At 41.7% G+C, this 12,532-nt stretch overlaps 1 protein-coding gene across 1 annotated transcript in view; it reads right to left on the bottom strand.

Annotated features, from left to right (window-relative positions):
* PDPK1 (3-phosphoinositide dependent protein kinase 1) overlaps positions 1 to 12,532 on the bottom strand; it is a 288,661-nt gene that overhangs the window by 177,650 nt on the left and 98,479 nt on the right. Inside the window, exons 3-4 of the mRNA XM_086940588.1 lie at positions 11,131 to 11,173; positions 8,705 to 8,842 (exon numbers count right to left, since the gene is read on the bottom strand). Of these exons, the coding sequence (XP_086796714.1) occupies positions 8,705 to 8,842; positions 11,131 to 11,173 (181 nt within the window). The remainder of the gene's footprint in view (positions 1 to 8,704; positions 8,843 to 11,130; positions 11,174 to 12,532) is intronic.

The raw sequence follows: 12,532 nt of genomic DNA on the forward strand, positions 1-12,532 counted from the left end.
GGTATTTTTAGGGTTTAGGGATAGGTATGGTTTTGGGGTAGAGGGGTATTTTTAGAGTTCAGGGCTAGGTTTGGGTTTTGGGGTAAAGGGGTATTTTTAGGGTTCAGGGGTCGGTTTGGGTTTTGGGTACAGGGGTATTTTAGGGTTCAGGGGTAGGTTTGGGTTTTGGGGTACAGGGGTATTTTTAGGGTTCAGGGCTAGGTTTGGGTTTTGGGGTAAAGGGGTATTTTTAGGGTTCAGGGGTAGGTTTGGGTTTTTGGGTACAGGGGTATTTTAGGGTTCAGGGGTAGGTTTGGGTTCAGGGGTACAGTGGTATTTTTAGGGTTCAGGGCTAGGTTTGGGTTTTGGGGTACAGGGGTATTCTTAGGGTTCAGGGGTAGGTTTGGGTTTTGAAGTACAGGGGTATTTATAGGGTTCAGGGCTAGATTTGGGTTCTGGGGTACAGGGTTATTTTTAAGATTTAGGGATAGGTTTGGGGGTACAGGGTATATTTATAGGGTTAAGATGGGTTAGTGTTTAAGGGTGTTGGGGTATTTTAAGGAGTAAGGGTGGGTTATGATTATGAGGTGCAGGGGTATTTAAAGGGAGCAGGGTGGGATTAGCACACGATATGAGACATGGCATGAAGGGCGAAACGTAACACACGCCCCCAGCGTTTGTCACGCCCCCAGCACAACGCAGACATGCCCACAAGGGACTACTTTGCTGGCACGGTTCTTTTAACTTTTAAATGTATATGGTGGGCGTTTGCATAGCCCAGGTCCTTCTGCTGCAACTGCCCTTTCCAACGCTGTATTGGGTGTCGTGAATGGTGCTGTGGTTCCTGAGATTATCCGCCTCAAAGGTTTGGGCTCTCCCTTTATTATATTAGTATGGATTAAAGTTTTAGTAGAGATTAAGCACTTAGCTTATTGACAAATATGAGATTTTTAAATGTGGCATGTGCAATAGGAAGATTCTTCATTGCTATAAAGGAGTCACTGAAGGAAATGGTATAAGCTGAAATGCACATATGGTGAAAATTCAATCTTACCTATGATCTGGGGATTACGCAAGATTTTACAAATGTATAGCTAATGTATAAGCAATTCCTTGCTGCTTTAGGGGAGAGCTAAGAGATCCTATATGCGGGCCTTTTATGGTCTATTTTAGTAGGCTTTTACTGTGTAGTATACTGTTTCATGGTAAAACCTTTGGGATAAATCATGTTTTAATTGTTTGTAATGTGCTATTTTTTATGGTTAAATATGCCAAATAATAGTATTCAAATGGATGGATAGGCTCCCCCAAATATGTCAGCAAAAAACTCCAGATTGTCCAAAGGAAGGCATCAAGGATCCTACACAAGGTCCCAAAATTTGCCTCAGCAAAAGAGGCCCTGGCATCTCTGCACTGGCTTCCCACTGAGGAAAGGACTCAATTTAAAACACTTTGACTGGCACGTAGAGGGCTTAACTCCACAGGACCCTCTATGATCAGAGCACTCATAACCAGCTAGGCACTAAGATCCTCTACGGGGCGACTCCTGAAGGGGCTTCGAATTCACAAGGGCAGTTGGGCTGGCAGGTCCTTTTCATATCTCATTTCCAAACTCTGCAACACTCTGCCCATATAATTAAGATGCCTACACAATGACTCGGCATGGCTCAACCCCTACTAAAAGCCCTTCCACTTTCCAGCCCTTGTTTCACAGCAATGCTGTGTCTCAGCCAGCGCTGGAAAGTCTACGGGTAGCCACACACTTTAGAAATCCGCATAGCATACCTTAGCAAGTGGCCTATATAAAGCTGGGAACAAATACTGAATACAATAAATTAAATGCATGCTTTTGCTGTTGTCTAAATAAATTACAATGCACATTTTACAAATCAACAATATGTACAATAGTAATGTAACTGAATCAGTAAACAGCTCGTACCCAGTAAGAACATCCATTCTGTTTAACCACCCCAGTTTCCTGTCCATGCTGAACTGCTCACCAATCTCAGGTTCTGAATACTGAGCAGGGACTAATCACTTAGCAGATTTGGAAGTGATGAAGAAAGGTTGGCAGGTAGGTGTCCCCCAGTATGAAGGCTGACCATCAGAATGCAACTTCTAAATTTGCTGCAAGTGAACATTTTGAGAACGTCATTCTAGCCAACCAAAGTATCAATCTTCAAGCAAGTAGCCAAAGAGTGTGTTGCCACCCATAAGACATCCTATATCTTTCATGATTGGGATATGGCACATGGACTCTAATGATTCTGCCCTGGATACACGGATACATATGAAATTACCTTCTAGGAAAGAAGTGGTATTAATTGCATTACAGCGTGCAATGCAAGCAAATGTGATAATGAAGCATTCCCACCACATGTTGCAAACATGGAACACTTCTATACTCTACTGTTCTACTTCCAATGTTCGGTTCATGAAGAACTTTCTCATGTCCGGAGGAGCGGTCCTTTATTAAGAAGAAAACAGTATGTGGCGATACAGCTGCAAGAACCTTCACACAAAAGGAAGGATGTGGATACTTCAGTTTGTAGAGAAGAAACCAAATTTTCCTCACAGGCCAAAAGTTGAACTTCTATGTAGCCCTTCTTATTCTAAAGATCACTAAACAAACTTAATTTATGAAGTTTCATACTGACAATAGATTTCGATTCCAATAAATCAACATCACTAACAAAAGAAAGATTTGTTACAGTATTTGTATAGGGCATGCACGCATTTGAATAGAAGCTCATTGAGAGATGCAAAGACGGAGAAAGATGATCCCGGGTAGATCATCAGCTTGATGGAGTCTGTGGTTTTATGGCCTAAGGTGGACTTTGTGGTTATAATGTCTGGATCACATTTACCCTTAAATACTCGAGATAACTCTCCCGCAACAGTACCAAACTGGATACAAAATATGGCCATGATCCTACAAATGTAGCCACATTTCTTCACTTTGGCTAATGAACCACCTTCCAGGTTTTGCAATATACTCCAGTTGCTCTAAAAGATCCTCTAAGGGGAACGGACTACAGCAATGGTTAGGACACGGTTTAAAATTTGTAATGTGATTTACAGCAGACTCCTATGCCCCCAAAAACAACAATTCAGGCAGATTGCAATAAACTCAAAAAGAGGCTTTCTGTCCATGGCCATCTCATTGGCTGTGTCCGGGACTAAATTGTTGGCCAGTGGGCCATGTATTTTGAAACATGATTGAGCCATAAAACACTTGCAGAGGGCGCCTCCTCATTATACTCATTTGTTTTACATGCAGATTTGTTTGTGCTCGTGCCCCTAAATCTTTAAAAAACTTGTGTTCAAAAAAGAAAAATAAATTTGCTTTGGGATTCTTGCCCTTTGTTCACGTGGTATATATTGACTACGTGGCATCTAGTTGTGTTGTCAAATCTTCCTGTCCAGCCACCTTGTTCTGTTTTTTCCTATTGTTGAGATCCAGGCTGGGCAGACGTTGGATCCAATACCTTCACTGTTTTACAGTCTGGTTGAGCGAGCACTAGCTCGCAAGGTTTCCTGGGGTTTCGACTCTCAAAGTGTGGTCGTTACATCACATTAAATTGGAGTAGGGGAGGTTCCCTTCCCTCATATTCAGCATGGCCGAACAAGACACGTTATCATTCAGTGAGGATCATGTTAAAAAACTTCTCTCTGACTCCACTCTTTTCTCTTCTGTCAAACTCAGTAGCACAGCCAAACAGCTCAATTATGCCGAAAAACTAACTAGGCTTCGAAAGAAACATATTCGAACGGAGCTACATGGTCATTTCCTCCTTGCAAATCTCAGAGCTGGTACCATTCCGTGGGGCCTACAGATTAAGAACGTTCCTGTCATCTTTACCGATGATCCAGTTTACCGTAAGGGGTTCAGCTTCATCAGTACCAAATGCAGTAGGGATCTGATGGTACACACAGTGGAAACTGCCCAGCGCATCCTCAAAAAAGAAGAGGAGGAAATTGAAGAACAACTAAAAGCAATTCGATATAACCACACCGAATCTGAGGCAAAGGCGCTTCTTGAGAAGATCGAAAAAGAACTGGTCACCTTCCGTGATAACACCATTAACTTCAAGACCTCGAAGTTTGAAAAGGACCAAAAAAACTTTAACATCGACACTGTGTATCCCTATCTAAAAGATGAATTCTATACTAGATCCGACTCCGTACCGAATCTCACTCAGCTGAAGCATCAGGGCTGAGAAACAAGTCCTCATTCTGTCCACCGAATCACAATGTCTCCAAGAATATATTAGCCTTCGAGCGTTCAGTCATGTCATCCCTGAATATGCTGGAGAAGAAACGTCCTTTCGTCCCAAAGAACATCACGAAAAAACACAGAGAAGCTATCCAAGAACTCAAAACCCAGCAGGACGCCGTGATCAGGCAGGCTGATAAAGGGGGCGCAGTGGTCCTGTGGTCCAAAGAACTATACCGTACTGAGGGGCGGAACCATGTGTACAACCAAGAGTGGTACCGGAAAATCACCCATGATCCAACTCCATCAATACAAGATGAAGTCAGAAGACTTGTCAATGACGCCAAGGACGCTGGGTTCCTTGGACCTAAGGAATCAGAATACCTTATCAAAAAACACCCAAGAACCCCACACTTGTACTTTCTCCCGAAGGTGCACAAAGATCCTAAGGTACAACCCGGTCGGCCCATCGTTTCCGGGTGTGACTCGGTGTTGGAGCCACTTTCCAAATTCGTCGATGTGTTCTTGAAGCCCCTTGTGGTGCAGGTACCATCCTTCCTGCGGGACACCATGGATTTCATAAACAAAGTTAAGGCCTTCCGTTTGATCCCTCCAGCCAACTTCTAGCTTCCATGGATGTGTCATCTTTATACACACAAATACCACAACAGGATGGACTGGATGCAATGGAACTGTATCTGGACAGTCGACCACGTCCACACAGAGTTCCTACAGAATTCATAATTTCTTTGGCAACTGTGGCTCTGAAAAAGAACTTCTTTACCTTCGAAGAAGAAATGTTTCTCCAAATCAAGGGCTCAGCCATGGGCTGCCCATTTGCCCCGGAAATGGCTATCCTGTATATGGGTCAATTCGAAGAAAAGTTTGTTCTAAATAACAATCCGTATAGAGACTGCATTGGACAATGGTTCCGGTATATAGATGACGTGTGGTGTGTGTGGAACGGAACATCTTTACAACTGGAAGAGTTCCACGGATGGCTGAACAACAGGAGCCCGGACATTAAATTCTCTTTGAGCTACCATGAAAGATCTCTCCCATTCCTGGATGTCGAAATCTCAGTGAAAGACAACATGCTGTCATGCTCTCTGTACCAAAAAAAGACGGACAAGAACAATGCGCTCCATTACAAGAGCTACCACCCGCGGAGCCTTAGGGATAATCTCCCTTATGGTCAATATCTCCGGGTGCGACGGAACTGCACTACCACCGAACAGTTTGAGCTGCATGGTCAGGGCCTCACCTCGAAGCTACAGGAACGTGGGTACCCCCAGAAACTCTTGAAGCATTCGATGAAGTGGGCCAGATGGACACCGAGGGAACACCTCCTAGAAAAAAGAACGAGACCAGCAACCGAGAGGATGGTGTGTGTCTCTACCTTTGGCCCCCACACCAACCAACTCCAAAAAATCATCAGAAAGAGTTGGCATCTGGTGCAGGAAATCCTCCCTGAGATTGGTGCCCCTCTTTTTGCACTCAAGAAGAACAGGAGCATTGGCCAAATGATTACATCCACCAGACCACCTCCTAAAAAGGTTTCTCAAAATACAATCTTTGGAGCGAGTCCAGTCATCGGGCATCGTAAATGCGGCACATGCTCTGTATGTGACCTTACTATGGAAGGCTCACTTTTTACGGATGGGAACAAATTTTGGCGTCACAATGAACATACGAATTGCAAGACGAAATATACCGTGTACGCCATACTGTGTCCGTGCAACCTGATATATATTGGAAAAACTACACAGGAGGTCCGTCAGAGAATCATACAACATCGGTCAAAAATCAACAACAAAATCTTGACGGCCCCCATGGTCTCTCATTTTGTACAACACAAGCATTCCAGTCATGACATGAGATGGACAGTACTTGCTGCCATCAAAGGCGGCAATGGTGACCCAGATGTCCGCCTCTCACAAAAAGAGGCCTACCTCATTCTGAAGTTTGATACTTCTAATACCGGCTTGAACGAAATGACTGAATCTTCCAACTTATGAACTGTATCTTTCGGCTGAGCTTGGCTGTGTGTCTACTGTTTTATCTCCTTTTCTGCAATTTTAGAATTTCACTTGGTTTGTTTGTCCTAAGCTCCGTGTGTGTTTGGTGCGTTGAGGCAACCAGGGGTGTGATGATATAAGGTGTGCATAATGACATTCAAGATATGCATTGGCTTGATGCTGGTATTCGTATATGTCCCACTGTGCCTAGTTGGGGTCAAGACATGGGAATTTAGGTAACTCGTTAGCCCGAGCGGGCCTGTCCGACTTCCTACTTCATGTGTTTGCAACGAACATGTCTTTGGTGTTTATAGATACATGTGTACTATCGTGGATATGCGTTACCAATGTTTGTTTCCAATTGCTATGAGAACTTAGGTTGTCCCATGTGGTCTAACTAACAATTGTTCTTTGAGTAATATGTTTTTTGAAAAATATGTTTTCATATGTTGTTGGTTGTTAAATACAATTGGTGGTGTACAATAGGTGACGACGCATCCTTAGTCTCCAAATATTGATTTTATTGTCGTAACACGCTCTAGGTCACCAAGACGGTGCTCCCTAATCCCACCGCGTTAAACTACAGCCTCCAGGATCCTTTGGGGCCGCATTATTGCAGCCACGCCCACTTTCCTTCTAACTGGGCGGGTTTTAAATTAAGCTTCTCTACGCGCTGCCCGAGTGCTAGACCCCGCTGTCGTTAATACAGGAGTGATTCATTCTCCAAGTAAGTGCGGAGCGCTTTTGAAAGCGCCGTTTGTTCCGCTTCTTTTTCGAGTTGTGTTCCACCCGAGCCTGTCACTAATTCCAGCCTTTAATCACCTCCGTGACAGGTCCCAGTAGAAGCAATCAACTGCTCTCTGGCGTGGACGTCTCTGCAGGTAGGCTCTTGTCCTCGGAGATCCATGCCGGTTTTCATTATAACTGTAATCATGTCGCACAATGTAATCTAACCCTGGGCATGTTACTTCTTATGGTTTCCATCAGCCTTAAAGACATACGCCGCATTTTGTGAGCTGTCGCCCAACCTGTCCGTGCGCCGCACTGCGGGCACCACACCCCCAGCCTCATTCCTGGGTGAAGCACAGGTAGGACTGGGTTAATACCATGGATCTGATTCGCCAATTGTATCAGCGCTCATCCCTGGTGTGCAACCGCGCTAAGCCTACCCTTTCACTTATTGTTTCAGAAACTGTGCCCTGTTGAGAGTTACCGACTACACGGCCTATCGCTGGCCAACGTGCAGGTAACCATTTTTCCTTGCCCCTTGGAGTCAGGTGAACCTTAAAACAGTCCTACGATAGATACAATTGACACCCACTCTATATGTTTTTTACAGAATCACGACCCCCAGTCCCCGTCCTGAAGAGAACCTGGAATCAAGCCGGTTCGAAACGTGTCGACATTTCCACCCTGTGGCAAACACCAGGGGTGCCCCTAGGATAAAATGTTGCCAAATATTTTGGATCCTAGTTGAGCAACCCGGTTATAAATATAGAACCACAGGATTGGTTGACAGGCAGGCTTTCCATTCTACCACCTCCGCCTGTCCCATGGTCCCATAGTCCGATGGACTGGTCACATACTTTCTTTAAACCCTGAAGTTTTTGCACTGTATAGTATCACAATTCACATTGGTCACTGAATTTTGTATTGTTTTTTTGTGTGTCTTGCCTAACTGTGTCGCTTGATTCATGTTTGTTAATGCTGTAAATTTGTAAAAAATTGTACATTTGTAGATATTGTTTCCATGAAACCACTGTCGTAACAGTTGTGTTGTTTGTGCTCGTGTCCCTAAATCTTTAAAAAACGTGTGTTCAAAAAAGAAAAATAAATTTGCTTTGGGATTCTTGCCCTTTGTTCACGTGGTATATATTGACTACGTGGCATCTAGTTGTGTTGTCAAATCTTCCTGTCCAGCCACCTTGTTCTGTTTTTTCCTATTGTTGAGATCCAGGCTGGGTAGACGTTGGATCCAATACCTTCACTGTTTTACAGATTTGCCAACAGAAGCACAAACTTTAAAACATAAGGAAAACCCAAGTATAAATGGGAAGCCCTCATGCAGGGAGGAGACTTTAACCCTCATTGAGCACACTTAAACCATCATTGAGTACACCTCTCCGTGCAGCTGCTGAAAATGTAACTCTTTAAACAAATATCCAATTGAACTGGGATCAAAAATGCAGTGCAAAGCAAGGCTGGAAAGACCTATAGCTCATAACTGACCAACCACCACTCTTGTTACAGGTGATGATCACTAATCAGTGAGCCTTAGCTCCTTCCTCCAAGTAATTACCCTTCTCAATATTCTCATATACAACTAACCTCCTCTAATGTTGAAATTATTAAGCTTTATGTGCACACATAAAAGGGAACTTTATAACTCCACATTTTCACTCGGAAATGCAGATTTTTTTTAAAACATGTTAACATTTAATCTTCACAGAACAGATTTGTGCATGTTTAAAACTATTACAATAAAGGATACATAGCTTTTCATCATCTTGAAACGTGAAGTAGAGTTTTACAAAGAATGGATGATCTAGCCGTGACATTACATCTCTTTCTCTTGTGACATATGGTACCTTGTTCTCCTTTATGATATGGCGCTTCTCTAAAATCTTAACTGGAAAAGAAAGAAAGAGGAATAACATTTACTGTAATGAGGTGTACAATTAAAGAAAATGGCCCATTGTTATTTAACATTAAATGGTCATTTTGGATGAATTAAAAAAAAAAAAAGGTCTTCATCAGCAACAACTTCTAAGGCAGGGTGTAAATTAAACTGTGTTTAACTTGGTTTATGACTGTGCCAGGACTCTCCAATAACTTGCTAAAAACTCTACAGGGTCAAACAGTATGCATTTTACATCTCTACATGTATTATTCAAAAAGAATGCTGACTCGGTCAAGCCTTATGGGGAAAGGTAGAGGGAAGGATGCAGGCAGGAAAGATGTGGAAAGGATTACCATACAGTTAAACAAATTAAGAGCCCCCCAAGGTGGGAAAGATACAGCATTACTTATTAAAATGTAGGAAGTGGTTAATGATATACACAGAAGCATATAATGAGACGTCTGCATAAACAAATTAGAAATGTGATTAAAACCTTAACCGCGGTGGATATTCCGTCGCTGTGCGGGGCATTCCATTGAGTAGTCGGGGCTACGTCGGCCAACGGACGTGCGCAGCACTACGGAGGTAGTGCTCGCGAAGGCCGTTGGCCGACAGAAGCAGCGAAGGGGTTAAAGAACTGACAACACCAAAGTTAAGCTCAACATCAATTCAAGAATCCTAGTAACTGCTCCCCTTGCCTAAAAACGGAACTCAAAGTTTATGTAAAAATGGTAAAAAGCAGCCACATGCAAGTACAAAAATGTAAAAACTCTATAAGGGTTTGATGTTTGAAAGCATTTACAATTTCTTAACAGACCGAATCGCTATTTTGAGCCATTAAGAAAGGCTAAATAGCCTTTCCATATATACAAAGGCCTCTTGTGAATCGCAAAAGGTGATTTCTTCCCAGTAGAAATAGCATTTTGCGATACCCAAATAGGAAATCGATAATGGGAATTTCCTAAGCACATATACAAAGCATTTCCTAGCATTTGGAGTCGATGGTAATCATGTGAAATTTTTAAAAAAAGCACTCCAAAATGCTTTTAAAAAAATGCTATAAAGGGCACACATGCCCCCAGGGCATGTGTGCACTTAGCCTGTGCACCACTTTTTGAGGGGTGCATCAAGGGGGGAGCCTTAGGCCGATAGTCACCCTAGCGTTAGCATTTCCTAATTTGACATTTTCTATTCGGAAATTACAAATTCGGAAATGCAAAACCATGTACATTCCATTTTACATTTCCTAAATAGCGATTTCTTAGGATTCGCTATTTAGGAAATGCAAAAATGGAATTTCCTACATCTGGCTCTAAAAATGCAGTATGTACATTAAATAGAATGTAAATTTCTATGCATTTGTATTGCAAGGGAGTGTCAATGCACTTTACAAGGAATACGTTGTAAGACTGTGAATCCAAACAAAACCTTTAGCAAGGAATTCACATAACCAGGAGAAGGGAACGAGGAGTGAAGCATGATGTGGCAACAGTTCAACATGAATTTTGGGATGCTTTGCAGGAGACATTCAAGACCGGATTAGGGAAAAAGGAGAACGAGGGTACAATTAAGAGTGCATGAGAGCTGAGAATAAGGATTTCGGTTTTTGCTGTACAGTAGGATATATCCTTGATGATTTACTTCACAGGAGAGCGCCGATGAAAGATTTCAATGCAGCATAGTGTGAATTAAAAGTGTCTCCAAGCATAATGGAAGAGAAGAGGCAAGTTGGTGGAGTGGTATGGCAGCCAGGGTTAAGATGGCTAGAATAAACGTTCCTCTCGTCTCTAGGGGAACCCACTAAGCTCTCTAAAGAGCTAACTGTAGGCTTGTGTGTACTTACTAACATACTTCCACATATGACAATAATATTTACAAACCAGCAAGTAATGGAATGAGTGATTGACAGAACAGATAGCGACTTATCAAATGAGTGATTGCATTTGTGAGTTTCTCTGTCAGAATGCACGCCTTTCTTTTCTTTGTTAGTGTATATGATTTGTAAGCCACACATGTTCTGGTTTTCTCATAAGCAAAAGCATGAACCACCAGCTCTCATCCTGTTAAGTGGCCTCACAATCTAGGACATATTCTTGGAAAACTTAAGATGGCTACTCGAATTAATGAGAAGGAATGTGCTTCATAATAAGCGTTACTGACATTTTTTTTGCAAAAAATTCTTATCCTGAGCTCAGAGAGATTTTTTTTCCACCGTATCTTCACAGTACTGATATTATAAATGTTGCCACATTGGGAGCTTTGCAATAGGCATTTAAAAAGAGACCACAATTACTTACTAGCATATTCTCGTGACGTTGATAGTTCTTTTGCCAAGACAACCTAAAAATGAACATAAAAGCATGAATGAAAAAAACAATATGTACATAAGAGTAGTGGTGCACAAAATTACATTCAGACTTAAACATTAAGGCCAAGTTTAAGTAGCTGGTATAATGGGCAAAATGGTCATATCTTACAACGACAGCATCTGCTGATCTAGAGTTAAGTCTGCACGACGCTCTATAGGCAAAGCTGTTTTTCACCCTTCTTAATGTGCTCCCCTCCAAACACTCCAAGATCAAACTCCAACAAATTCTTTACAACAAGAACAAAAATTACAGGAAACTTTTTAGAATGCTGATCTGGGTGAATATTCATCAAGTGCGACTGAAGATATAAAAACAGTGTACACTATAGAGAACTCTAAAAACTTCAAATAGCCTACCAAATTTCAATTTGTTTTAATTTGGTGAAATGTGATCCAGACATTAAGAAAAAAACAAAAATGCAGCAGTCTAACTTGCAAGAACTACTTTACTATATCGTTATTGTCCTGCATAACACTCAAGTAAATTAAAAAAAGAATAAAGGACAATGGTGGTCAACATTCTTTGAATTTTCCTTAGGTTTTTAAATGGAAACCAATATAACTGGTTGGAATCTTTTTTTAAGCAATCATTTTGCTTCCCTGATATTTGATGGTTATAACGCTGCTCACAAAAGAAAATAAGCAAAATGTGTAGTTTAAAAAAAAATTTAAAAAAGCAGGACCAGTCAAAACAGGTAGACATTGGTATGCTTTTTTGTAGGTATGAAAAGGCCGAAGTAAAAAACACTTTCTGATGTTCCAGTTAAGCTGGGACAAATACAGAAAATATATATATATAAGCAAAGGAAGAAAAATCATTAGGTGAAGCAGTTGGAGACCTGCTATCGCTCACTGCATAGGTAAACAGCAGCACGTTTTCCAAGTCTAACCACTGAAAACATTGGGAAAAGGAACAATCATTAGAAAAACAAATGGGACCTGCTTTTTCGAATTTTGAATATGTTATATTCTTTATCATTCCGAAAAAGCGGACACCAATCTTAGAGCACTAAATAAACTTAAATGTGCGCTAAAGCACATCTGAAAAAAGTAGCACAAAAAACAAAAACAAATACAGGGAAGAGTATGGTAAGCAAATGACAAGTGATTAACATGGAGGACCTGAAGCGGTGGTTTTGAAGGGGAAAGCAGTACACCAGGGAGGGAGCAAGAAAACATGCACTACAAGGAGGTGCTTCAAGATAAAGGAAAAAGTAGTTTCCTGAATGTGAGCAGTAGAAGGATAAAAGTCATCCAATCAAAAGGATGGTAAAGATGCTTTAGTCCATGGAAGGGTCAAACGCAAAAAGATGAAGGAAAGCACTGAATAA

Source organism: Lissotriton vulgaris, chromosome 10, assembly GCF_964263255.1.
Source record: "Lissotriton vulgaris chromosome 10, aLisVul1.2, whole genome shotgun sequence".
In the NCBI taxonomy this organism is placed as follows: Eukaryota; Metazoa; Chordata; class Amphibia; order Caudata; family Salamandridae; genus Lissotriton; species Lissotriton vulgaris.